Here is a 27,651-nt window from a genome sequence, read left to right as displayed (position 1 = left end):
AGTGGGTGGGTGGGGTTGGGGGTGCGGGGAGTGGGTGGGTGGGGTTGGGGGTGTGGGGAGTGGGTGGGTGGGGTTGGGGGTTACGGGGTGTGGGTGGGTGGGGTTGGGGGTTACGGGGAGTGGGTGGGTGGGGTTGGGGGTGTGGGGAGTGGGTGGGTGGGGTTGGGGGTTACGGGGTGTGGGTGGGTGGGGTTGGGGGCTACGGGGAGTGGGTGGGGTTGGGGGTTACGGGGAGTGGGTGGGTGGGGTTGGGGGTTACGGGGAGTGGGTGGGTGGGGTTGGGGGCTACGGGGAGTGGGTGGGTGGGGTTGGGGGTTACGGGGAGTGGGTGGGTGGGGTTGGGGGTTACGGGGAGTGGGTGGGGTTGGGGGTTACGGGGAGTGGGTGGGTGGGGTTGGGGGCTACGGGGAGTGGGTGGGTGGGGTTGGGGGTTACGGGGAGTGGGTGGGTGGGGTTGTGGGTGCGGGGAGTGGGTGGGTGGTTTTGTGGAGTGGGTGGGATATATTTGTTGGGCCACATGCTGATCCTGAGCTGTGTTTGTGTCCTGTGCAGTTTGCAGCCTGGGTTGATGCCGTGATCTTTGTCTTCAGCCTGGAGGACGAGATTAGCTTTCAGACGGTTTACAATTATTACATGAGACTCTCCAGTTACCGTAACACAGCCGAGATACCGATGGTTCTTGTAGGAACACAAGGTAAGCGGGCTCGGCATTGCTTCCTATAATGCCCCAGGGAGATCCATAGTCCCACAGTCACCCGTACCAGCTGGTGTGCTGGGACACTTAGTCCCACAGGCACCCGTACCAGCTGGTGTGCTGGGACACTTAGTCCCACAGTCACCCGTACCAGCTGGTGTGCTGGGACACTTAGTCCCACAGTCACCCGTACCAGCTGGTGTGCTGGGACACTTAGTCCCACAGTCACCCGTACCAGCTGGTGTGCTGGGACACTTAGTCCCACAGTCACCCGTACCAGCTGGTGTGCTGGGACACTTAGTCCCACAGTCACCTGTACCAGCAGATGTGCTGGGACACTTAGTCCCACAGTCACCCGTACCAGCTGGTGTGCTGGGACACTTAGTCCCACAGTCACCCGTACCAGCTGGTGTGCTGGGACACTTAGTCCCACAGTCACCTGTACCAGCAGATGTGCTGGGACACTTAGTCCCACAGTCACCTGTACCAGCAGATGTGCTGGGACACGAGCGGGTGGCAGGTCGACTATGGGCTGCATTAGGAGCGTTACTGCTCTAGGCTGACGGTGAAGGACGGTCACACGGGCAAGGTACAGAATGCTGGGCCCTATGTTTCCCTGTGTGTAACTCCTTATTGCCTTTACTCTGTGTGTAATGTGGATGTGACTCTCTATTATTGCCTGTTACCCAATGTAACTGTGTATCGCCTGTAGTTAATCTGTGACCGATTATTAACCGCCTGTAGTTAATCTGTGACCGATTATTAACTGCCTGTATTTAATCTGCGACCGTTTATTAACCGCCTGTAGTTAATCTGTGACTGTTTATTAACCGCCTGTAGTTAATCTGTGACCGTTTCCACCTGTAGTTAATCTGACCGTTTATTAACCGCCTGTAGTTGATCTGTGACCGTTTATTAACCGCCTGTAGTTAATCTGTGACTGTTTATTAACCACCTGTAGTTGATCTGTGACCGTTTATTAACCGCCTGTCGTTAATCTGTGACTGTTTATTAACTGCCTGTAGTTGATCTGTGACTGTTTATTAACCGCCTGTAGTTAATCTGTGACCGTTTATTAACCACCTGTAGTTAATCTGTGACCATTTATTAACCGCCTGTAGTTAATCTGTGACTGTTTATTAACCACCTGTAGTTAATCTGTAACCGTTTATTAACCACCTGTACTTAATCTGTGACCGTTTATTAACCGCCTGTAGTTAATCTGTGACCATTTATTAACCGCCTGTAGTTAATCTGTGACTGTTTATTAACCGCCTGTCATTAATCTGTGACTGTTTATTAACTGCCTGTAGTTAATCTGTGACTGTTTATTAACTGCCTATAGTTAATCTGTGACCATTTATTAACCGCCTGTACTTAATCTGTGACCGTTTATTAACCGCCTGTCATTAATCTGTGACTGTTTATTAACTGCCTGTAGTTAACCTGTGACTGTTTATTAACCGCCTGTAGTTGATCTGTGACTGTTTATTAACCGCCTGTAGTTAATCTGTGACCGTTTATTAACCACCTGTAGTTAATCTGTGACCATTTATTAACCGCCTGTCGTTAATCTGTGACTGTTTATTAACCGCCTGTAGTTGATCTGTGACTGTTTATTAACCGCCTGTAGTTAATCTGTGACCATTTATTAACTGCCTGTAGTTGATCTGTGACTGTTTATTAACTGCCTGTAGTTAATCTGTGACCGTTTATTAACCACCTGTAGTTGATCCCTTTATTAGATGCGATCAGTGCGACGAACCCTCGGGTTATTGATGATGCTCGGGCCCGGAAGCTGTCCAATGACTTGAAGCGATGCACGTACTACGAGACGTGTGCTACGTATGGACTGAATGTAGAACGGGTCTTCCAGGACGGTAAATTCACCTTCAGACCTTTCACTGCGCACGCTGAATTTACAGGAGCAGCGCTTCAGGAAGCTCCTTCTGCAGGCAGGGTTCCCGACAGGAAATATAACTTTCTTTCGTCCATTTGCGCTCCTTTCATTTTGCTAGTATTTCTCCCAGTTTTTTCCCCTTCTATTGACATACTGCTGTCTGCTGCATTTTTTCGATTCATGGGCCACTGGCATCAGTACTGGGGAAAGAGGGAGCTGTTCCGTTGGGACGGGCTCCACTTAAACTGGGACCAGCGACCTGGTGAATCGAAATACTAGGGCGGTAGGTAGGGCTTTAAACTAATGAAGGGGGGGTGGGAGGATTCAGGAAAGGGTAAATTCAAAAGCAGTAAGAGAAATGTCAAGGCTGTAGAGCAGAGTAGTGATCTGGGTAAAGATAAACAGAGTGGGCCAGGAAGGGACAGAAAGATTAATAAAGGTAATAGGGCATCAGTGACTAAAGTGAAATCAGGGAAAAATAGGAAAAGGTTAAGCTAAAGGCACTATACCTGAATGCACGAAGCACTCGCAACAATATTGATGAATTAATAGCGCAGATAGAAATAAATGGGTTTGATTTAATAGCCATTACAGAGTGGTTGCAGAGTGACCAAGGTTGGGAACTAAATATTCCAGGATATTTGACTTTTCGAAGAGACAGGGAGAATGGAAAAGGAGGAGGGGTAGCCCTGATAATAAAGGATGAGATAAAGACAGCAGAGAGAAAGGATCTTGGCTTGGAAAAACAAAATGTAGAATCAGTTTGGGTGGAGCTAAGAAACAGCAAGGGGCAGAAAACACTAGTGGGAGTAGTTTATAGGCTTCCTAACAGTAGTTGTAGTGTCGGGCAGAGTATAAATCAGGAAATTAGAGATGCATGTAACGGGTAATATGGTAATCATGGGGGAGTTTAACTTTCATATAGACTGGGCAAACCAAATTTGCAGAAATAGTGCAGAGGAAGAGTTCATGGAATGCATTCGAGATAGTTCTCTAGATCAGTATGCTGAGGAACCTATTAGAGAATTGGCTATTTTAGATCTAGTATTATCCAATGAGACAGGGTTAATTAATAACCTTGTAGTAAAGGAGCCTCTGGGGAGCAGTGATCATAATATGATAGAATTTTATGTTGTGTTTGAGAGTGATTTAGTTAAGTCCGAAACTAGGGTCCTAAATCTGAACAAAGAAAACTACGTAGGTATGAGAGGTGAGTTGGCTAATGTAGGTTGGGAAACTAGATTAAAAGATATGACAGTAGAAAAGCAATGGCTAGCATTTAAAGAAATAATTCATAATTCGCAACGAATATACATTCCCTTCAGGAATAAAAACACCACAGGCAAAATGGTCCACCTGTGGCTAACGAGAGAAATTAATGATAGTATTAGCTTAAAGGAAGAGGCTTATAATGTTGCCAAAAAGTGTAGTAAGCCTGAGGATTGGGAGGATTTTAGAATTAAGCAAAGGAGGACCAAGAAATTGATTGAAAAAAAGGGAAAATACAATATGAAAGTAAACTAGCGAGAGACATAAAAACAGACTGTAAAAGCTTCTATAGGTATGTAAAAAGGAAAAGATTAGCGAAAGTAAATGTGGGTCCCTTACAGGCTGAGACAGGAGAAATTATAATGGGGAATAAGGAAATGGCAGGGAAATTAAACAAATATTTTCTGTCTGTCTTCACGGAAGAAGACGCAAAAATCATTCTGGAAATAGTGGACAACCAAGGGTCTAGCGAGAATGAGGAACTGAAAGAAATTAGTATTAGTAAGGAAATAGTACTGGAGAAATTAATGGGACTGAAAGCCGATAAAACCCTGGACCTGATGGCCTACATCCTAGGGTTTTAAAAGAGTTGGCTATAGAGATAGTGGATGCATTGGTTGTCATCTTCCAAAATTCCATAGATTCTAGAACGGTTCCCGCGGATTGGAAGGTAGCAAATGTAACCCCACTATTCAAGAAAGGAGGGAGAGAGAAAACGGGGAATTATAGACCAGTTAGCCTGACATCAGATGTAGGGAAAATGCTAGAATCTATTATTAAGGACGTGGTAACAGGGCACTTAGAAAATAATAATAGGATTGGGCAGAGTCAACACAGATTTATGAAAGGGAAATCGTGTTTGATGAATCTGTTAGAGTTTTTTGAGGTTGTAACAAGCAGAATAGATAAGGGGGAACCAGTGGATGTGGTGTATTTGGATTTTCAGAAGGCCTTCGATAAGGTGCCACACAAGAGGTTAATAAACAAAGTTAGGGCTCATGGGATTTGGGGGTAATATACTAGCATGGATTGAGGATTGGTTAACGGACAAAAAACAGAGAGTAGGAATAAACAGGTCATTTTCGGGTTGGCAGGCTGTAACTACTGGGGTACCGCAAGGATCAGTGCTTGGGCCTCAGCTATAGGGATATACTTGCCATAGAGGGAGTGCAACGAAGGTTCACCAGACTGATTCCTGGGATGGGGGGATTGTCCTATGAGGTGAGTTGAGTAGACGAGGCCTATATTCCCTAGAGTTTAGAAGAATGAGAGGTGATCTCATTGAAACATACAAAATTCTTACAGGGCTTGACAGGGTAGATGCAGGGAGGATGTTTCCCCTGGCTGGAGAGTCTAGAACCAGGGGTCACAGTCTCAGGATAAGGGGTCGGCCATTTAGGACTGAGATGAGGAGAAATTTCTTCACTCAGAGGGTTGTGAATCTTTGGAATTCTCTACCCCAGAGGGCTGTGGAGGCTCAGTCATTGAGTATATTCAAGACAGAGAGCGATAGATTTTTGGATATTAAGGGAATCAAGGGATATGGGGATAGTGCGGGAAAGTGGAGTTGAGTTCGATGATTAGCCATGATCTTATTGAATGGAGGAGCAGGCTCGAGGGGCCAAATGACCTACACCTGCTCCTATTTCTTATGCAGCTCTTTGTGCAATTTATTTATTGTTTTTACCTGTATTTATGATACAGTAAATTGATGCCTGTTAAAATTCACAGCTTATCAGAGTGCCTGCAGTACTGCCGAGCAACCTACAGGTGGTGGTGTTGATCCAACAGAAGTCACAGGTCTCGCCGGCGCCCTTTGGTGGCGCACTGTGGTACTGCAGCTGTGCAGCAGGGTGACAGAAAAGCTGTAGTTCTCGTTGCTGCCCCACGTATATCATCCTCTTTGTGTGCACCACCACCCCAGGAAGTTGAACTACAGCTGATCTCATCTAGGGTTGCAGCTGGAACGCTTCAAATGGTCTCAACGCCTGTTGCTGGGGAGGGGAGATATTGACCAGGGGTCCTGCTGCTGTGTGGATGTGGGTGAGGAGGGTTAGCTGTGATGCCCCTGCAGGTGAATAGCCTGCTGACACTCGATGTCTGTGCTCACAAGTGAAACGCGCTTGCTCGGGTGAAGTACCAGCCGGTGGTGGAATGTTGCTGAGCAAGAGTCAGCACCTTAGTGAAAGACTGTCTGTGCAGGGTCTGTGTTGATAACCGATTGGCTCAGTCAAAAGCCTGACGGTGTCTGATGTTCCCTCGTTTAGTGGCTCAGAAGATTGTGGCGTTGCGGAAGAAGCAGCAGTTATCGATCGGACCCTGCAAGTCACTGCCGAACTCTCCCAGTCATTCCTCCGTTCCAAATGCCTCCATCCCATCTGTGCACATCAACCAGGTGAGGCCTCACTGTCAGTGTATCAGGGCCGTGTGTTCAGTGTGGGTGCCAGCTATACTGTTTGATGTTGTAGCCACATGTATATGCTGCAGCTGGTATCTCCCCTCAAACCAGTTACAACCAGAGAGAGAGAGAGAGACAAAGAGGGGGAGAGAGATAGACACAGACACAAGTGCCACCAGATATGCGCACACATATGAAAGCATGCACGCTCACCTGTACTGACTGGAGATGGTGGGGGAGGGAGGTGAGCAGCTCATCTAGAGTCTCAGTGGGGACTATTGCACAGATTGGAAAGCAAAGAAAGACTTGCATTTATATAGCACCTTTCACAACCTCAGGACGTCTCCAAGTGCTTTACAGCCAATGACGTGTTTTGGAAGTGTAGCCAGTGTTGTGATGTGGATATTGAAGGCGTGTTTCAGTGCGCTGTGTTAGACTGCGGGTCACGCTCACTGGGTGCTGAGCTCTATTGCTGGTTTTAATCTGGTGTAAACCCTGCAGGCTGCTAATGGAGGCGTCTTCAGCGACTATTCCTCTTCAGTACCGTCCACGCCAAGTATGAGCCAGAAGGAACTGCGAATCGAGACGATCGCTGCGTCCAGCACTCCCACCCCCGTCCGCAAGCAATCCAAGAGACGCTCCAACATCTTCACAGTAAGTACGAGGCCGAGAATCTCCTCACTGAGCACCTCCTGGCTCCACTGTTTAATGATAGTCTGAGCCAACAACAACGACTTGCATTTATATAGCACCTTTAATGTCCCAAGAGGCTTCACAGGAACATAATAGACAAAAATTGACACCGAGCCAAAGAAGGAGATGTTAGAAGGAGTGACTAAAAGCTTGGCCAAAGAGGTAGGTTTTAAGGAGGCTCATAAAGAGGTGAAGGGGTTTGGGGAGCGCAGAGCTTTAACATGTAGCACTCCTTCAGTGTTGTACTTAAGTGTCGGGCTGGGCTATAGGATCAAATCATAGTCATAGAGTTACACAGCACAGAAAGAGGCCCTTCAGCCCATCGTGTCCACGCCGGCCATCAAACCCTGTCTAATCCCATTTTCCAGCACTTGGTCCGTAGCCTTGTATGCAATGGCGTTTCAAGTGCTCATCCAAATGCTTCTTGAATGTTGTGAGGGTTCCTGCCTCTACCACCATTTCAGGCAGTGAGTTCCAGATTCCAACCACCCTCTGGGTGAAAAGGTTTTTCCTCAAATCCCCTCTAAACCTCCTGCCCCTTACCTTGAAACTAGGCCCCCTGGTTATTGATCCCTCTACTAAGGGGAAAAGTTCCTTTCTATCTACCCTATCTATGCCCCTCACAATTTTGTACACCTCAATCAGGTCCCCCCTCAGCCTTCTCTGCTCTAAGGAAAACAACCCCAGCCTGTTCAGTCTCTCTTCAAAGCTGAAGCGCTCCAGCCCAGGTAACATCCTGGTGAATCTCCTCTGCCCCCTCTCCAATGCAGTCACATCCTTCCTATGGTGTGGTGACCAGAACTGCACACAGTATTCCAGCTGTGGCCTAACCAGCGTTTTGTACAGCTCCATCATAACCTCCCTGCTCTTATATTCTATGCCTCGGCTAATGAAGGCAAGTATCCCATATGCCTTCTTAACCACCATATCTACCTGTCCTGCTGCCTTCGGGGATCTATGTACATGCACACCAAGGTCCCTCTGATCCTGGAGTGGAGGTTGATCGGAAGACAGCAGTGGCACTAAAAACAGAAGATGCTGGGAAGACTCAGCAGGTCAGGCAGCATCTGTGGAGAGAGAAACAGAGTTAACGTTTCAGGTCGATGACCATAGTCAGTCCTGACCTGAAGCGTTAGCTCTGTTTCTCTCTCCACAGATGCTGCCTGACCTGCTGAGTCTTCCCAGCAGGTTTTGGTTTTATTTCTGATTTCCAGCATCTGCTGTATTTAGTTTGTGAGCACGCATTGCTCGCCTGTACACCACTGAATAGGGTCCCGAGAGAGGGTGGACAGTGTGGACAAGAGCTGGGCCCCCCCATCAAAATCCTGGGGTCACCATTGACCAGAAACTTAACTGGATCAGCCACATAAATACTGTGGCAACAAGAGCAGGTCAGAGGCTGGGTATTCTGCGGTGAGTGTCTCACCTCCTGACTCCCCAAAGCCTTTCCATCATCCACAAGGCACAAGTAAGGAGTGTGATGGAATACTCTCCACTTGCCTGGATGAGTGCAGCTCCAACAACACTCAAGAAGCTCGACACCATCCAGGACAAAGCAGCCTGCTTGATTGGCACCCCATCCACCACCTTAAACATTCACTCCCTCCACCACCGGCGCACCGTGGCTGCAGTGTGTACCGTCTACAAGATGCACTGCAGCAACTCGCCAAGGCTTCTTCGACAGCACCTCCCAAACCTGTGACCACTACCACCTAGAGGGACAAGGGCAGCAGGCGCATGGGAACACCACCACCTCCAAGTTCCCCTCCAAGTCACACACCATCCTGACTTGGAAATATATCGGCCGATCCTTCATCGTCGCTGGGTCAAAATCCTGAAACTCCCTCCCTAACAGCACTGTGGGAGTACCTTCACCACACGGACTGCAGCAGTTCAAGAAGGCGGCGCACCACCACCTTCTCAAGGGCAATTAGGGATGGGCAATAAATGCTGGTCTTGCCAGCGACGCCCACATCCCAGGAACGAATTTTTAAAAAAAGTGTCACGGCAACTCCTGCCTCGGGCGTCCCCGACCCCATCCCCGTCTCCCCGCCCCGTCACCCTGTTCCCCCCCCCCGCACCCCCCCCGTCCCCTCACCCTGTCCCCGCCCCCCCCGTCCCGTCACCCTGTCCCCCCGTCCCTGTCCCGTCCCCCTGTCCCCGTCCCCGTACCCTCACCCTGTCCCGTCGCCCTGTCCCCCCCGTCCCCGTCCCCCTGTCCCTGTCCCCTGTCCCCGTCCCCCTGTCCCGTCCCCCTGTCCCCGTCCCCTTGTCCCGTCACGCCGTCCCCTCACCCTGTCCCGTCACCCTGTCCCCCCCGTCCCCGTCCCCCTGTCCCGTCCCCCTGTCCCCGTCCCCTTGTCCCGTCACGCCGTCCCCGTCCCCTTGTCCCGTCACGCCGTCCCCGTCCCACCGTCACGGTCACCCCATCAGCATATCCTTCTATTCCTTTCTCCCTCATGTTTATCCAGCTTCCCCTGAAATGAATCTACACTATTCGCCTCAACCACTCCCTGTGGCAGCGAGTTCCACATTCTCACCACTCTGGGTAAAGAAGTTTCTCCTGAATTCCCGATTGGATTTATTAGTGGCTGTCTTATATTGATGGCCCCTAGTTCTGGTCTCCCCCACAAGTGGAAACATCTTCTCTACGTCTACCCTGTCGAACCTCCTCATAATTTTAAAGGCCTCTATTACATCACCCCCTCAGCCTTCTCTTTGCTAGCGATCAGAGCCCCAGCCTGTTCAATCTTTCCTGATAGTTATATAGGAAAGGAAGACGGGTCTGCATTTAGAAAGACAGAATCTTATTCAGCAACAGCTTAAAGCTCGCAGGAAGAGCAGAAGGCCCAACCAGCCCAGCTGCCGTTAGAAAGCCACTGCATCGCACTCTGTTAAAATCTTTCTCCACATCCTTTAGTACCCTTAGAGTCGGCTGCAGAGCTCGGTTAATCTGTGTTTAAAGTGTCTGGGGCTCCACACTCCATTCCCTCATATGTAGCCAGTGGGTCTGTTGCTGGACTAATAATCCAGAGAACGTGAGTTAAAATCCCACCACAGCAGTTTGAGAATTTGAATTCATTAAAAAAATCTGGAAATAAAAAGCTGGTGTCAGTAAAAGTGACCATGAAGCTGTCGGATTATCGTAAAAATCCAACCGGCTAGATTTATAACTGCCATGCCAGGAACGCCAACATCCCGAGAATGAATAATAAAAAAATCCCCCATGTGCTTCGCATACAGAGAATTGATTTAAGTTCAAACTTGGCAGCCAGTTTGTGTACAGCAAGATCCCACAAACAGCAGAGAGACAAAGCACTGGTTAATCTGTGTTCTTCGGGTGTTGGTTGAGAGCGGAATGTTGGCCTGGACTTGTGCTCTTTGTCAAATGCAGTCAATGGATCTTTCACAACAGCCTGAAGCAGCACAACAGGCAGGCGGGCCTCGGTTTAATCCCTTATCTGAAGGACGCGCCTCCAACAGTGCAGCGCTCCCTCAGTATTGCCCCTCTGACAGTGCAGCACTCCCTCAGTACTGCCCCTCCGACAGTGCAGTGCTCCCTCGGTACTGCCCCTCCGACAGTGCAGCGCTCCCTCAGTACTGCCCCTCCGACAGTGCGGCGCTCCCTCAGTACTGCCCCTCCGACAGTGCAGCGCTCGCTCAGTACTGCCCCTCCGACAGTGCGGCGCTCCCTCAGTACTGCCCCTCCGACAGTGCATCACTCCCTCAGTACTGCCCCTCCGACAGTGCAGTGCTCCCTCAGTACTGCCCCTCCAACAGTGCATCACTCCCTCAGTATGGCAGAGGATTGTTGGGTTCAGTAACGTGCTGCAGCCCTGGAGTGGAGTTTGAATGATGGGTGTGAATGGATGGCTTCGTTTGATAACTGTAAGTGAATGACGGTAGGTTAGTGCTTTGCTGAGGGGTGGGCAGTGAGGGGCAGTGGGCACGGAGGGTGTGCATATTTGAGGGCAATGCAACATAGTGTTCATAGAAACATAGAAGATAGGAGCAGGAGTAGGCCATTCGGCCCCTCAAGCCTGCTCCGCCATTCAATGAGATCATGGCTGATCATCCAAATTCAGTACCCTGTCCCTGCCTTCTCCCCATATCCCTTGATCCCTTTAGCCTTAAGAAATATATCTAACTCCTTCTTGAATATATTTAATGAATTGGCCTCCACTGCCTTCTGTGGTAGAGAATTCCACAGGTTCACCACTCTCTGGGTGAAGAAATTCCTCATCTCTGTCCTAAATGGCTTACCCCTTATCCTTAGACTGCGACCCCTGGTTCTGGACTCCCCCGCCATCGGGAACATCCTTCCTGCATCCAGTCTGTCCAGTCCTGTTAGAATTTTATAAGTTTCAATGAGATCCCCTCTCATTCTTCTAAACTCCAGCGAGTATAAGGCCAATCAACCCAATCTCTCCTCATACGTCATTCCTGCCATCCCAGGTATCAGTCTGGTGAATCTTCGCTGCACTCCCTCCATGGCAAGAACATCCTTCCTCAGATAAGGCGACCAAAACTGCACACAATACTCATGGTGTGGTCTCACCAAGGCCCTGTACAACTGCAGCAAGACATCCTTGTTCCTGTACTCAAACCCTCTCGCTACGAAGGCCAACATACCATTTGCCTTCTTAACCGCCTGCTGCACCTGCATGCTTACTTTCAGCGACTGGTGCACAAGGACACCCAGGTCTCGTTTCACTTCCCCTTCGCCCAATGTATTGCCATTCAGATAATAATCTGCCTTCCTGTTTTTGCCACCAAAGTGGGACCAAAGTTCATGTGAGTTCTTGGGATTGTATTTGAGGAGGAGTGAGGTCCTGGGCCGTGTATTTGAGGAGTGAGGTCCTGGGACGTGTATTTGAGGAGTGAGGTCCTGGGCCGTGTATATGAGGAGTGAGGTCCTGGGCCGTGTATTTGAGGAGTGAGGTCCTGGGCCATGTATTTGAGGAGTGAGGTCCTGGGCCGTGTATTTGAGGAGTGAGGTCCTGGGCCGTGTATTTGAGGAGTGAGGTCCTGGGATTGTATTTGAGGAGTGAGGTCCTGGGCCGTGTATTTGAGGAGTGAGGTCCTCGGCCGTGTATTTGAGGAGTGAGGTCCTGGGCCGTGTATTTGAGGAGTGAGGTCCTGGGACGTGTATTTGAGGAGTGAGGTCCTGGGCCGTGTATATGAGGAGTGAGGTCCTGGGCCGTGTATTTGAGGAGTGAGGTCCTGGGCCATGTATTTGAGGAGTGAGGTCCTGGGCCGTGTATTTGAGGAGTGAGGTCCTGGGCCGTGTATTTGAGGAGTGAGGTCCTGGGATTGTATTTGAGGAGTGAGGTCCTGGGCCGTGTGTTTGAGGAGTGAGGTCCTGGGCCGTGTATTTGAGGAGTGAGGTCCTGGGACGTGTATTTGAGGAGTGAGGTCCTGGGCCGTGTATATGAGGAGTGAGGTCCTGGGCCGTGTATTTGAGGAGTGAGGTCCTGGGCCATGTATTTGAGGAGTGAGGTCCTGGGCCGTGTATTTGAGGAGTGAGGTCCTGGGCCGTGTATTTGAGGAGTGAGGTCCTGGGATTGTATTTGAGGAGTGAGGTCCTGGGCCGTGTATTTGAGGAGTGAGGTCCTCGGCCGTGTATTTGAGGAGTGAGGTCCTGGGCCGTGTATTTGAGGAGTGAGGTCCTGGGCCGTGAATTTGAGGAGTGAGGTCCTGGGCCGTGTATTTGAGGAGTGAGGTCCTGGGCCGTGTATTTGAGGAGTGAGGTCCTGGGCCGTGTATTTGAGGAGTGAGGTCCTGGGACGTGTATTTGAGGAGTGAGGTCCTGGGCCGTGTATTTCAGGAGTGAGGTCCTGGGACGTGTATTTGAGGAGTGAGGTCCTGGGCAGTGTATTTGAGGAGTGAGGTCCTGGGACGTGTATTTGAGGAGTGAGGTCCTGGGCTGTGTATTTGAGGAGTGAGGTCCTCGGATTGTATTTGAGGAGTGAGGTCCTGGGCCGTGTATTTGAGGAGTGAGGTGCTGGGCCGTGTATTTGAGGAGTGAGGTCCTGGGCCGTGTATTTGAGGAGTGAGGTCCTCGGATTGTATTTGAGGAGTGAGGTCCTGGGCCGTGTATTTGAGGAGTGAGGTCCTGGGACGTGTATTTGAGGAGTGAGGTCCTGGGCCGTGTATTTGAGGAGTGAGGTCCTGGGATTGTATTTGAGGAGTGAGATCCTGGGACGTGTATTTGAGGAGTGAGGTCCTGGGCTGTGTATTTGAGGAGTGAGGTCCTGGGCCGTGTATTTGAGGAGTGAGGTCCTGGGACGTGTATTTGAGGAGTGAGGTCCTGGGCCGTGTATTTGAGGAGTGAGGTCCTGGGCCGTCTCTTTGAGGAGTGAGGTCCTGGGCCGTGTATTTGAGGAGTGAGGTCCTGGGACGTGTCTTTGAGGAGTGAGGTCCTGGGCCGTGTATTTGAGGAGTGAGGTCCTGGGCCGTGTGTTTGAGGAGTGAGGTCCTGGGCCGTGTATTTGAGGAGTGAGGTCCTGGGACGTGTATTTGAGGAGTGAGGTCCTGGGCCGTGTATTTGAGGAGTGAGGTCCTGGGATTTTATTTGAGGAGTGAGGTCCTGGGCCGTGTATTTGAGGAGTGAGGTCCTGGGCCGTGTATTTGAGGAGTGAGGTCCTGGGCCGTGTATTTGAGGAGTGAGGTCCTGGGCCGTGTATTTGAGGAATGAGGTCCTGGGACGTGTATTTGAGGAGTGAGGTCCTGGGCCGTGTATTTGAGGAGTGAGGTCCTGGGCCGTGTATTTGAGGAGTGAGGTCCTGGGCCGTGTATTTGAGGAGTGAGGTCCTGGGACGTGTATTTGAAGAGTGAGGTCCTGGGCCGTGTATTTGAGGAGTGAGGTCCTGGGATTGTATTTGAGGAGTGAGGTCCGGGGACGTGTATTTGAGGAGTGAGGTCCTGGGCTGTGTATTTGAGGAGTGAGGTCCTGGGCCGTGTATTTGAGGAGTGAGGTCCTGGGACGTGTATTTGAGGAGTGAGGTCCTGGGCCGTGTATTTGAGGAGTGAGGTCCTGGGATTGTATTTGAGGAGTGAGGTCCTGGGACGTGTATTTGAGGAGTGAGGTCCTGGGCTGTGTATTTGAGGAGTGAGGTCCTGGGCTGTGTATTTGAGGAGTGAGGTCCTGGGACGTGTATTTGAGGAGTGAGGTCCTGGGCCGTGTATTTGAGGAGTGAGGTCCTGGGTCGTGTATTTGTGGAGTGAGGTCCTGGGCCCTGTATTTGAGGAGTGAGGTCCTGAGACGTGTATTTGAGGAGTGAGGTCCTGGGCCGTGTATTTGAGGAGTGAGGTCCTGGGCCGTGTATTTGAGGAGTGAGGTCCTGGGCCGTGTATTTGAGGAGTGAGGTCCTGGGACGTGTATTTGAGGAGTGAGGTCCTGGGCCGTGTATTTGAGGAGTGAGGTCCTGGGCCGTGTATTTGAGGAGTGAGGCCCTGGGCCGTGTATTTGAGGAGTGAGGTCCTGGGACGTGTATTTGAGGAGTGAGGTCCTGGGCCGTGTATTTGAGGAGTGAGGTCCTGGGATTGTATTTGAGGAGTGAGGTCCTGGGACGTGTATTTGAGGAGTGAGGTCCTGGGCTGTGTATTTGAGGAGTGAGGTCCTGGGCCGTGTATTTGAGGAGTGAGGTCCTGGGATGTGTATTTGAGGAGTGAGGTCCTGGGCCGTGTATTTGAGGAGTGAGGTCCTGGGATTGTATTTGAGGAGTGAGGTCCTGGGACGTGTATTTGAGGAGTGAGGTCCTGGGCTGTGTATTTGAGGAGTGAGGTCCTGGGCCGTGTATTTGAGGAGTGAGGTCCTGGGACATGTATTTGAGGAGTGAGGTCCTGGGCCGTGTATTTGAGGAGTGAGGTCCTGGGCCGTGTATTTGAGGAGTGAGGTCCTGGGCCGTGTATTTGAGGAGTGAGGTCCTGGGACGTGTATTTGAGGAGTGAGGTCCTGGGCCGTGTATTTGAGGAGTGAGGTCCTGGGCCGTGTATTTGAGGAGTGAGGTCCTGGGCCGTGTGTTTGAGGAGTGAGGTCCTGGGCCGTGTATTTGAGGAGTGAGGTCCTGGGCCGTGTATTTGAGGAGTGAGGCCCTGGGCCGTGTATTTGAGGAGTGAGGTCCTGGGCCGTGTATTTGAGGAGTGAGATCCTGGGCCGTGCATTTGAGGAGTGAGGTCCTGGGCCGTGTATTTGAGGAGTGAGGTCCTGGGCCGTGTATTTGAGGAGTGAGGTCCTGGGCTGTGTATTTGAGGAGTGAGGTCCTGGGCCGTGTATTTCAGGAGTGAGGTCCTGGGACGTGTATTTGAGGAGTGAGGTCCTGGGCCGTGTATTTGAGGAGTGAGGTCCTGGGACGTGTATTTGAGGAGTGAGGTCCTGGGCTGTGTATTTGAGGAGTGAGGTCCTCGGATTGTATTTGAGGAGTGAGGTCCTGGGACGTGTATTTGAGGAGTGAGGTCCTGGGCTATGTATTTGAGGAGTGAGGTCCTGGGCCGTGTATTTGAGGAGTGAGGTCCTGGGACGTGTATTTGAGGAGTGAGGTCCTGGGCCGTGTATTTGAGGAGTGAGGTCCTGGGATTGTATTTGAGGAGTGAGATCCTGGGACGTGTATTTGAGGAGTGAGGTCCTGGGCTGTGTATTTGAGGAGTGAGGTCCTGGGCCGTGTATTTGAGGAGTGAGGTCCTGGGACGTGTATTTGAGGAGTGAGGTCCTGGGCCGTGTATTTGAGGAGTGAGGTCCTGGGCCGTCTCTTTGAGGAGTGAGGTCCTGGGCCGTGTATTTGAGGAGTGAGGTCCTGGGACGTGTCTTTGAGGAGTGAGGTCCTGGGCCGTGTATTTGAGGAGTGAGGTCCTGGGCCGTGTGTTTGAGGAGTGAGGTCCTGGGCCGTGTATTTGAGGAGTGAGGTCCTGGGCCGTGTATTTGAGGAGTGAGGTCCTGGGATTTTATTTGAGGAGTGAGGTCCTGGGCCGTGTATTTGAGGAGTGAGGTCCTGGGCCGTGTATTTGAGGAATGAGGTCCTGGGACGTGTATTTGAGGAGTGAGGTCCTGGGCCGTGTATTTGAGGAGTGAGGTCCTGGGCCGTGTATTTGAGGAGTGAGGTCCTGGGCCGTGTATTTGAGGAGTGAGGTCCTGGGACGTGTATTTGAAGAGTGAGGTCCTGGGCCGTGTATTTGAGGAGTGAGGTCCTGGGATTGTATTTGAGGAGTGAGGTCCGGGGACGTGTATTTGAGGAGTGAGGTCCTGGGCTGTGTATTTGAGGAGTGAGGTCCTGGGCCGTGTATTTGAGGAGTGAGGTCCTGGGACGTGTATTTGAGGAGTGAGGTCCTGGGCCGTGTATTTGAGGAGTGAGGTCCTGGGATTGTATTTGAGGAGTGAGGTCCTGGGACGTGTATTTGAGGAGTGAGGTCCTGGGCTGTGTATTTGAGGAGTGAGGTCCTGGGCTGTGTATTTGAGGAGTGAGGTCCTGGGACGTGTATTTGAGGAGTGAGGTCCTGGGCCGTGTATTTGAGGAGTGAGGTCCTGGGCCGTGTATTTGAGGAGTGAGGTCCTGGGCCCTGTATTTGAGGAGTGAGGTCCTGAGACGTGTATTTGAGAAGTGAGGTCCTGGGCCGTGTATTTGAGGGGTGAGGTCCTGGGATTGTATTTGAGGAGTGAGGTCCTGGGCCGTGTATTTGAGGAGTGAGGTCCTGGGCCGTGTATTTGAGGAGTGAGGTCCTGGGCCGTGTATTTGAGGAGTGAGGTCCTGGGACGTGTATTTGAGGAGTGAGGTCCTGGGCCGTGTATTTGAGGAGTGAGGTCCTGGGCCGTGTATTTGAGGAGTGAGGCCCTGGGCCGTGTATTTGAGGAGTGAGGTCCTGGGACGTGTATTTGAGGAGTGAGGCCCTGGGACGTGTGTTTGAGGAGTGAGGTCCTGGGCCGTGTATTTGAGGAGTGAGGTCCTGGGATTGTATTTGAGGAGTGAGGTCCTGGGACGTGTATTTGAGGAGTGAGGTCCTGGGCTGTGTATTTGAGGAGTGAGGTCCTGGGCCGTGTATTTGAGGAGTGAGGTCCTGGGATGTGTATTTGAGGAGTGAGGTCCTGGGCCGTGTATTTGAGGAGTGAGGTCCTGGGATTGTATTTGAGGAGTGAGGTCCTGGGACGTGTATTTGAGGAGTGAGGTCCTGGGCTGTGTATTTGAGGAGTGAGGTCCTGGGCCGTGTATTTGAGGAGTGAGGTCCTGGGACATGTATTTGAGGAGTGAGGTCCTGGGCCGTGTATTTGAGGAGTGAGGTCCTGGGCCGTGCATTTGAGGAGTGAGGTCCTGGGCCGTGTATTTGAGGAGTGAGGTCCTGGGACGTGTATTTGAGGAGTGAGGTCCTGGGCCGTGTATTTGAGGAGTGAGGTCCTGGGCCGTGTATTTGAGGAGTGAGGTCCTGGGCCGTGTGTTTGAGGAGTGAGGTCCTGGGCCGTGTATTTGAGGAGTGAGGTCCTGGGCCGTGTATTTGAGGAGTGAGGCCCTGGGCCGTGTATTTGAGGAGTGAGGTCCTGGGCCGTGTATTTGAGGAGTGAGATCCTGGGCCGTGCATTTGAGGAGTGAGGTCCTGGGCCGTGTATTTGAGGAGTGAGGTCCTGGGCCGTGTATTTGAGGAGTGAGGTCCTGGGCTGTGTATTTGAGGAGTGAGGTCCTGGGCCGTGTATTTGAGGAGTGAGGTCCTGGGCCGTGTATTTGAGGAGTGAGGTCCTGGGCCGTGTATTTGAGGAGTGAGGTCCTGGGACGTGTATTTGAGGAGTGAGGTCCTGGGCCGTGTATATGAGGAGTGAGGTCCTGGGCCGTGTATTTGAGGAGTGAGGTCCTGGGCCATGTATTTGAGGAGTGAGGTCCTGGGCCGTGTATTTGAGGAGTGCGGTCCTGGGCCGTGTATTTGAGGAGTGAGGTCCTGGGATTGTATTTGAGGAGTGAGGTCCTGGGCCGTGTATTTGAGGAGTGAGGTCCTCGGCCGTGTATTTGAGGAGTGAGGTCCTGGGCCGTGTATTTGAGGAGTGAGGTCCTGGGCCGTGAATTTGAGGAGTGAGGTCCTGGGCCGTGTATTTGAGGAGTGAGGTCCTGGGCCGTGTATTTGAGGAGTGAGGTCCTGGGCCGTGTATTTGAGGAGTGAGGTCCTGGGACGTGTATTTGAGGAGTGAGGTCCTGGGCCGTGTATTTGAGTAGTGAGGTCCTGGGATTGTATTTGAGGAGTGAGGTCCTGGGACGTGTATTTGAGGAGTGAGGTCCTGGGCCGTGTATTTGAGGAGTGAGGTCCTGGGCCGTGTATTTCAGGAGTGAGGTCCTGGGACGTGTATTTGAGGAGTGAGGTCCTGGGCCGTGTATTTGAGGAGTGAGGTCCTGGGACGTGTATTTGAGGAGTGAGGTCCTGGGCCGTGTATTTGAGGAGTGAGGTCCTCGGATTGTATTTGAGGAGTGAGGTCCTGGGACGTGTATTTGAGGAGTGAGGTCCTGGGCTATGTATTTGAGGAGTGAGGTCCTGGGCCGTGTATTTGAGGAGTGAGGTCCTGGGACGTGTATTTGAGGAGTGAGGTCCTGGGCCGTGTATTTGAGGAGTGAGGTCCTGGGACGTGTATTTGAGGAGTGAGGTCCTGGGCTGTGTATTTGAGGAGTGAGGTCCTGGGCCGTGTATTTGAGGAGTGAGGTCCTGGGACGTGTATTTGAGGAGTGAGTTCCTGGGCCGTGTATTTGAGGAGTGAGGTCCTGGGCCGTCTCTTTGAGGAGTGAGGTCCTGGGCCGTGTATTTGAGGAGTGAGGTCCTGGGCCGTGTATTTGAGGAGTGAGGTCCTGGGCCGTGTATTTGAGGAGTGAGGTCCTGGGACGTGTATTTGAGGAGTGAGGTCCTGGGCCGTGTATTTGAGGAGTGAGGTCCTGGGATTTTATTTGAGGAGTGAGGTCCTGGGCCGTGTATTTGAGGAGTGAGGTCCTGGGCCGTGTATTTGAGGAATGAGGTCCTGGGACGTGTATTTGAGGAGTGAGGTCCTGGGCCGTGTATTTGAGGAGTGAGGTCCTGGGCCGTGTATTTGAGGAGTGAGGTCCTGGGCCGTGTATTTGAGGAGTGAGGTCCTGGGACGTGTATTTGAAGAGTGAGGTCCTGGGCCGTGTATTTGAGGAGTGAGGTCCTGGGATTGTATTTGAGGAGTGAGGTCCGGGGACGTGTATTTGAGGAGTGAGGTCCTGCGCTGTGTATTTGAGGAGTGAGGTCCTGGGCCGTGTATTTGAGCAGTGAGGTCCTGGGACGTGTATTTGAGGAGTGAGGTCCTGGGCCGTGTATTTGAGGAGTGAGGTCCTGGGATTGTATTTGAGGAGTGAGGTCCTGGGACGTGTATTTGAGGAGTGAGGTCCTGGGCTGTGTATTTGAGGAGTGAGGTCCTGGGCTGTGTATTTGAGGAGTGAGGTCCTGGGACGTGTATTTGAGGAGTGAGGTCCTGGGCCGTGTATTTGAGGAGTGAGGTCCTGGGCCGTGTATTTGAGGAGTGAGGTCCTGGGCCCTGTATTTGAGGAGTGAGGTCCTGAGACGTGTATTTGAGAAGTGAGGTCCTGGGCCGTGTATTTGAGGAGTGAGGTCCTGGGATTGTATTTGAGGAGTGAGGTCCTGGGCCGTGTATTTGAGGAGTGAGGTCCTGGGCCGTGTATTTGAGGAGTGAGGTCCTGGGCCGTGTATTTGAGGAGTGAGGTCCTGGGACGTGTATTTGAGGAGTGAGGTCCTGGGCCGTGTATTTGAGGAGTGAGGTCCTGGGCCGTGTATTTGAGGAGTGAGGCTTTGGGCCGTGTATTTGAGGAGTGAGGTCCTGGGACGTGTATTTGAGGAGTGAGGTCCTGGGCCGTGTATTTGAGGAGTGAGGTCCTGGGATTGTATTTGAGGAGTGAGGTCCTGGGACGTGTATTTGAGGAGTGAGGTCCTGGGCTGTGTATTTGAGGAGTGAGGTCCTGGGCCGTGTATTTGAGGAGTGAGGTCCTGGGATGTGTATTTGAGGAGTGAGGTCCTGGGCCGTGTATTTGAGGAGTGAGGTCCTGGGATTGTATTTGAGGAGTGAGGTCCTGGGACGTGTATTTGAGGAGTGAGGTCCTGGGCCGTGTATTTGAGGAGTGAGGTCCTGGGCCGTGTATTTGAGGAGTGAGGTCCTGGGCCGTGTATTTGAGGAGTGAGGTCCTGGGCCGTGTATTTGAGGAGTGAGGTCCTGGGACGTGTATTTGAGGAGTGAGGTCCTGGGCCGTGTATTTGAGGAGTGAGGTCCTGGGCCGTGTATTTGAGGAGTGAGGTCCTGGGCCGTGTGTTTGAGGAGTGAGGTCCTGGGCCGTGTATTTGAGGAGTGAGGTCCTGGGCCGTGTATTTGAGGAGTGAGGCCCTGGGCCGTGTATTTGAGGAGTGAGGTCCTGGGCCGTGTATTTGAGGAGTGAGATCCTGGGCCGTGCATTTGAGGAGTGAGGTCCTGGGATTGTATTTGAGGAGTGAGGTCCTGGGCCGTGTATTTGAGGAGTGAGGTCCTGGGCTGTGTATTTGAGGAGTGAGGTCCTGGGCCGTGTATTTGAGGAGTGAGGTCCTGGGACGTGTATTTGAGGAGTGAGGTCCTGGGCCGTGTATTTGAGGAGTGAGGTCCTGGGCCGTGTATTTGAGGAGTGAGGTCCTGGGCCGTGTATTTGAGGAGTGAGGTCCTGGGCCATGTATTTGAGGAGTGAGGTCCTGGGCCGTGTATATGAGGAGTGAGGTCCTGGGACGTGTATTTGAGGAGTGAGGTCCTGGGCTGTGTATTTGAGGAGTGAGGACCTGGGCCGTGTATTTGAGGAGTGAGGTCCTGGGCCGTGTGTTTGAGGAGTGAGGTCCTGGGCCGTGTATGTGAGGAGTGAGGTCCTGGGCCGCGTATTTGAGGATTGAGGCCCTGGGCCGTGTATTTGAGGAGTGAGGTCCTGGGCCGTGTATTTGAGAAGTGAGATCCTGGGCCGTGCATTTGAGGAGTGAGGTCCTGGGCCGTGTGTTTGAGGAGTGAGGTCCTGGGCCGTGTATGTGAGGAGTGAGGTCCTGGGCCGCGTATTTGAGGATTGAGGCCCTGGGCCGTGTATTTGAGGAGTGAGGTCCTGGGCCGTGTATTTGAGAAGTGAGGTCCTGGGCCGTGCATTTGAGGAGTGAGGTCCTGGGATTGTATTTGAGGAGTGTGGTCCTGGGCCGTGTATTTGAGGAGTGAGGTCCTGGGCCGTGTATTTGAGGAGTGAGGTCCTGGGCCGTGTATATGAGGAGTGAGGTCCTGGGCCGTGTATTTGAGGAGTGAGGTCCTGGGCCGTGTATTTGAGGAGTGAGGTCCTGGGACGTGTATTTGAGGAGTGAGGTCCTGGGCCGTGTATTTGAGGAGTGAGGTCCTGGGATTGTATTTGAGGAGTGAGGTGCTGGGACGTGTATTTGAGGAGTGAGGTCCTGGGCCGTGTATTTGAGGAGTGAAGTCCTGGGACGTGTATTTGAGGAGTGAGGTCCTGGGCCGTGTATTTGAGGAGTGAGGTCCTGGGATTGTATTTGAGGATTGAGGCCCTGGGACGTGTATTTGAGGAGTGAGGTCCTGGGCTGTGTATTTGAGGAGTGAGGTCCTGGGCCGTGTATTTGAGGAGTGAGGTCCTGGGACGGGTATTTGAGGAGTGAGGTCCTGGGCCGTGTATTTGAGGAGTGAGGTCCTGGGTCGTGTATTTGAGGAGTGATGTCCTGGGCCGTGTGTTTGAGGAGTGAGGTCCTGGGCTGTGTATTTGAGGAGTGAGGTCCTGGGCCGTGTATTTGAGGAGTGAGGTCCTGGGCCGTGTATTTGAGGAGTGAGGTCCTGGGCCGTGTATTTGAGAAGTGAGGTCCTGGGCCGTGTATTTGAGGAGTGAGGTCCTGGGACGTGTATTTGAGGAGTGAGGTCCTGGGCCGTGTATTTGAGGAGTGAGGTCCTGGGCCGTGTATTTGAGGAGTGAGGTCCTGGGCCGTGTATTTGAGGAGTGAGGCCCTGGGCCGTGTATTTGAGGAGTGAGGTCCTGGGCCGTGTATTTGAGGAGTGAGATCCTGGGCCGTGCATTTGAGGAGTGAGGTCCTGGGATTGTATTTGAGGAGTGAGGTCCTGGGCCGTGTATTTGAGGAGTGAAGTCCTGGGCCGTGTATTTGAGGAGTGAGGTCCTGGGCCGTGTATATGAGGAGTGAGGTCCTGGGCCGTGTATTTGAGGAGTGAGGTCCTGGGCCGTGTATTTGAGGAGTGAGGTCCTGGGCCGTGTATTTGAGGAGTGAGGTCCTGGGCCGTGTATTTGAGGAGTGAGGTCCTGGGATTGTATTTGAGGAGTGAGGTCCTGGGCCGTGCATTTGAGGAGTGAGGTCCTGGGCCGTGTATTTGAGGAGTGAGGTCCTGGGCCGTGTATTTGAGGAGTGAGGTCCTGGGCCGTGTATTTGAGGAGTGAAGTCCTGGGATTGTATTTGAGGAGTGAGGTCCTGGGCCGTGTATTTGAGGAGTGAGGTCCTGGGCCGTGTATTTGAGGAGTGAGGTCCTGGGCCGTGTATTTGAGGAGTGAGGTCCTGGGCCGTGTATTTGAGGAGTGAGGTCCTGGACCGTGTGTTTGAGGAGTGAGGTCCTGGGCCGTGTATTTGAGGAGTGAGGTCCTGGGCCGTGTATTTGAGGAGTGAGGTCCTGGGATGTGTATTTGAGGAGTGAGGTCCTGGGCCGTGTATTTGAGGAGTGAGGTCCTGGGCTGTGTATTTGAGGAGTGAGGTCCTGGGCCGTGTATTTGAGGAGTGAGGTCCTGGGCCGTGTATTTGAGGAGTGAGGTCCTGGGCTGTGTATTTGAGGAGTGAGATCCTGGGCCGTGTGTTTGATGAGTGAGGTCCTGGGCCGTGTATTTGAGGAGTGAGGTCCTGGGCCGTGTATTTGAGGAGTGAGGTCCTGGGCTGTGTATTTGAGGAGTGAGGTCCTGGGCCGTGTATTTGAGGAGTGTGGTCCTGGGATTGTATTTGAGGGGTGAGGTCCTGGGCCGTGTATTTGAGGAGTGAGGTCCTGGGCCGTGTATTTGAGGAGTGAGGTCCTGGGCCGTGTATTTGAGGAGTGAGGTCCTGGGCCGTGCATTTGAGGAGTGAGGCCCTGGGCCATGTGTTTGAGGAGTTAGGTCCTGGGCCGTGTATTTGAGGAGTGAGGTCCTGGGCCGTGTATTTGAGGAGTGAGGACCTGGGCCATGTCTTTGAGGAGTGAGGTCCTGGGATGTGTATTTGAGGAGTGAGGTCCTGGGCCGTGTATTTGAGGAGTGAGGTCCTGGGCCGTGTATTTGTGGAGTGAGGTCCTGGGACGTGTATTTGAGGAGTGAGGTCCTGGGCCGTGTATTTGAGGAGTGAGGCCCTGGGCCGTGTATTTCAGGAGTGAGGTACTGGGCCGTGTGTTTGAGGAGTGAGGCTTTGGGCCGTGTATTTGAGGAGTGAGGTCCTGGGACGTGTATTTGAGGAGTAAGGTCCTGGGCCGTGTATTTGAGGAGTGAGGTCCTGGGATTGTATTTGAGGAGTGAGGTCCTGGGACGTGTATTTGAGGAGTGAGGTCCTGGGCTGTGTATTTGAGGAGTGAGGTCCTGGGCCGTGTATTTGAGGAGTGAGGTCCTGGGATGTGTATTTGAGGAGTGAGGTCCTGGGCCGTGTATTTGAGGAGTGAGGTCCTGGGATTGTATTTGAGGAGTGAGGTCCTGGGACGTGTATTTGAGGAGTGAGGTCCTGGGCCGTGTATTTGAGGAGTGAGGTCCTGGGCCGTGTATTTGAGGAGTGAGGTCCTGGGCCGTGTATTTGAGGAGTGAGGTCCTGGGCCGTGTATTTGAGGAGTGAGGTCCTGGGACGTGTATTTGAGGAGTGAGGTCCTGGGCCGTGTATTTGAGGAGTGAGGTCCTGGGCCGTGTATTTGAGGAGTGAGGTCCTGGGCCGTGTGTTTGAGGAGTGAGGTCCTGGGTCGTGTATTTGAGGAGTGAGGTCCTGGGCCGTGTATTTGAGGAGTGAGGCCCTGGGCCGTGTATTTGAGGAGTGAGGTCCTGGGCCGTGTATTTGAGGAGTGAGATCCTGGGCCGTGCATTTGAGGAGTGAGGTCCTGGGATTGTATTTGAGGAGTGAGGTCCTGGGCCGTGTATTTGAGGAGTGAGGTCCTGGGCTGTGTATTTGAGGAGTGAGGTCCTGGGACGTGTATTTGAGGAGTGAGGTCCTGGGCCGTGTATTTGAGGAGTGAGGTCCTGGGATTGTATTTGAGGAGTGAGATCCTGGGACGTGTATTTGAGGAGTGAGGTCCTGGGCTGTGTATTTGAGGAGTGAGGTCCTGGGCCGTGTATTTGAGGAGTGAGGTCCTGGGACGTGTATTTGAGGAGTGAGGTCCTGGGCCGTGTATTTGAGGAGTGAGGTCCTGGGCCGTCTCTTTGAGGAGTGAGGTCCTGGGCCGTGTATTTGAGGAGTGAGGTCCTGGGACGTGTCTTTGAGGAGTGAGGTCCTGGGCCGTGTATTTGAGGAGTGAGGTCCTGGGCCGTGTGTTTGAGGAGTGAGGTCCTGGGCCGTGTATTTGAGGAGTGAGGTCCTGGGCCGTGTATTTGAGGAGTGAGGTCCTGGGATTTTATTTGAGGAGTGAGGTCCTGGGCCGTGTATTTGAGGAGTGAGGTCCTGGGCCGTGTATTTGAGGAATGAGGTCCTGGGACGTGTATTTGAGGAGTGAGGTCCTGGGCCGTGTATTTGAGGAGTGAGGTCCTGGGCCGTGTATTTGAGGAGTGAGGTCCTGGGCCGTGTATTTGAGGAGTGAGGTCCTGGGACGTGTATTTGAAGAGTGAGGTCCTGGGCCGTGTATTTGAGGAGTGAGGTCCTGGGATTGTATTTGAGGAGTGAGGTCCGGGGACGTGTATTTGAGGAGTGAGGTCCTGGGCTGTGTATTTGAGGAGTGAGGTCCTGGGCCGTGTATTTGAGGAGTGAGGTCCTGGGACGTGTATTTGAGGAGTGAGGTCCTGGGCCGTGTATTTGAGGAGTGAGGTCCTGGGATTGTATTTTAGGAGTGAGGTCCTGGGACGTGTATTTGAGGAGTGAGGCCCTGGGCTGTGTATTTGAGGAGTGAGGTCCTGGGCTGTGTATTTGAGGAGTGAGGTCCTGGGACGTGTATTTGAGGAGTGAGGTCCTGGGCCGTGTATTTGAGGAGTGAGGTCCTGGGCCGTGTATTTGAGGAGTGAGGTCCTGGGCCCTGTATTTGAGGAGTGAGGTCCTGAGACGTGTATTTGAGAAGTGAGGTCCTGGGCCGTGTATTTGAGGGGTGAGGTCCTGGGATTGTATTTGAGGAGTGAGGTCCTGGGCCGTGTATTTGAGGAGTGAGGTCCTGGGCCGTGTATTTGAGGAGTGAGGTCCTGGGCCGTGTATTTGAGGAGTGAGGTCCTGGGACGTGTATTTGAGGAGTGAGGTCCTGGGCCGTGTATTTGAGGAGTGAGGTCCTGGGCCGTGTATTTGAGGAGTGAGGCCCTGGGCCGTGTATTTGAGGAGTGAGGTCCTGGGACGTGTATTTGAGGAGTGAGGCCCTGGGACGTGTGTTTGAGGAGTGAGGTCCTGGGCCGTGTATTTGAGGAGTGAGGTCCTGGGATTGTATTTGAGGAGTGAGGTCCTGGGACGTGTATTTGAGGAGTGAGGTCCTGGGCCGTGTATTTGAGGAGTGAGGTCCTGGGCCGTGTATTTGAGGAGTGAGGTCCTGGGACGTGTATTTGAGGAGTGAGGTCCTGGGCCGTGTATTTGAGGAGTGAGGTCCTGGGCCGTGTATTTGAGGAGTGAGGCCCTGGGCCGTGTATTTGAGGAGTGAGGTCCTGGGACGTGTATTTGAGGAGTGAGGCCCTGGGACGTGTGTTTGAGGAGTGAGGTCCTGGGCCGTGTATTTGAGGAGTGAGGTCCTGGGATTGTATTTGAGGAGTGAGGTCCTGGGACGTGTATTTGAGGAGTGAGGTCCTGGGCTGTGTATTTGAGGAGTGAGGTCCTGGGCCGTGTATTTGAGGAGTGAGGTCCTGGGACGTGTATTTGAGGAGTGAGGTCCTGGGCCGTGTATTTGAGGAGTGAGGTCCTGGGCCGTGCATTTGAGGAGTGAGGTCCTGGGCCGTGTATTTGAGGAGTGAGGTCCTGGGACGTGTATTTGAGGAGTGAGGTCCTGGGCCGTGTATTTGAGGAGTGAGGTCCTGGGCCGTGTATTTGAGGAGTGAGGTCCTGGGCCGTGTGTTTGAGGAGTGAGGTCCTGGGCCGTGTATTTGAGGAGTGAGGTCCTGGGCCGTGTATTTGAGGAGTGAGGCCCTGGGCCGTGTATTTGAGGAGTGAGGTCCTGGGCCGTGTATTTGAGGAGTGAGATCCTGGGCCGTGCATTTGAGGAGTGAGGTCCTGGGCCGTGTATTTGAGGAGTGAGGTCCTGGGCCGTGTATTTGAGGAGTGAGGTCCTGGGCTGTGTATTTGAGGAGTGAGGTCCTGGGCCGTGTATTTGAGGAGTGAGGTCCTGGGCCGTGTATTTGAGGAGTGAGGTCCTGGGCCGTGTATTTGAGGAGTGAGGTCCTGGGACGTGTATTTGAGGAGTGAGGTCCTGGGCCGTGTATATGAGGAGTGAGGTCCTGGGCCGTGTATTTGAGGAGTGAGGTCCTGGGCCATGTATTTGAGGAGTGAGGTCCTGGGCCGTGTATTTGAGGAGTGCGGTCCTGGGCCGTGTATTTGAGGAGTGAGGTCCTGGGATTGTATTTGAGGAGTGAGGTCCTGGGCCGTGTATTTGAGGAGTGAGGTCCTCGGCCGTGTATTTGAGGAGTGAGGTCCTGGGCCGTGTATTTGAGGAGTGAGGTCCTGGGCCGTGAATTTGAGGAGTGAGGTCCTGGGCCGTGTATTTGAGGAGTGAGGTCCTGGGCCGTGTATTTGAGGAGTGAGGTCCTGGGCCGTGTATTTGAGGAGTGAGGTCCTGGGACGTGTATTTGAGGAGTGAGGTCCTGGGCCGTGTATTTGAGTAGTGAGGTCCTGGGATTGTATTTGAGGAGTGAGGTCCTGGGACGTGTATTTGAGGAGTGAGGTCCTGGGCCGTGTATTTGAGGAGTGAGGTCCTGGGCCGTGTATTTCAGGAGTGAGGTCCTGGGACGTGTATTTGAGGAGTGAGGTCCTGGGCCGTGTATTTGAGGAGTGAGGTCCTGGGACGTGTATTTGAGGAGTGAGGTCCTGGGCCGTGTATTTGAGGAGTGAGGTCCTCGGATTGTATTTGAGGAGTGAGGTCCTGGGACGTGTATTTGAGGAGTGAGGTCCTGGGCTATGTATTTGAGGAGTGAGGTCCTGGGCCGTGTATTTGAGGAGTGAGGTCCTGGGACGTGTATTTGAGGAGTGAGGTCCTGGGCCGTGTATTTGAGGAGTGAGGTCCTGGGACGTGTATTTGAGGAGTGAGGTCCTGGGCTGTGTATTTGAGGAGTGAGGTCCTGGGCCGTGTATTTGAGGAGTGAGGTCCTGGGACGTGTATTTGAGGAGTGAGGTCCTGGGCCGTGTATTTGAGGAGTGAGGTCCTGGGCTGTGTATTTGAGGAGTGAGGTCCTGGGCCGTGTATTTGAGGAGTGAGGTCCTGGGCCGTGAATTTGAGGAGTGAGGTCCTGGGCCGTGTATTTGAGGAGTGAGGTCCTGGGACGTGTATTTGAGGAGTGAGGTCCTGGGCCGTGTATATGAGGAGTGAGGTCCTGGGCCGTG

The 27,651-nt window shown here is 52.8% G+C and overlaps 1 protein-coding gene across 1 annotated transcript in view; it reads left to right on the top strand.

Moving 5' to 3' along the window:
- agap3 (ArfGAP with GTPase domain, ankyrin repeat and PH domain 3) overlaps positions 1-27,651 on the top strand; it is a 737,224-nt gene that overhangs the window by 148,640 nt on the left and 560,933 nt on the right. The window contains exons 5-8 of the mRNA XM_085992170.1: positions 553-694; positions 2,440-2,574; positions 6,131-6,258; positions 6,763-6,915. Coding sequence (XP_085848296.1) covers positions 553-694; positions 2,440-2,574; positions 6,131-6,258; positions 6,763-6,915 — 558 coding nt within the window. The remainder of the gene's footprint in view (positions 1-552; positions 695-2,439; positions 2,575-6,130; positions 6,259-6,762; positions 6,916-27,651) is intronic.

Source organism: Somniosus microcephalus, chromosome 7 (assembly GCF_052327205.1).
Source record: "Somniosus microcephalus isolate GS21.2 chromosome 7, FLI_Smic_1.0, whole genome shotgun sequence".
NCBI lineage: Eukaryota > Metazoa > Chordata > Chondrichthyes > Squaliformes > Somniosidae > Somniosus > Somniosus microcephalus.
This window is presented reverse-complemented; position numbering and strand designations above follow the sequence as displayed.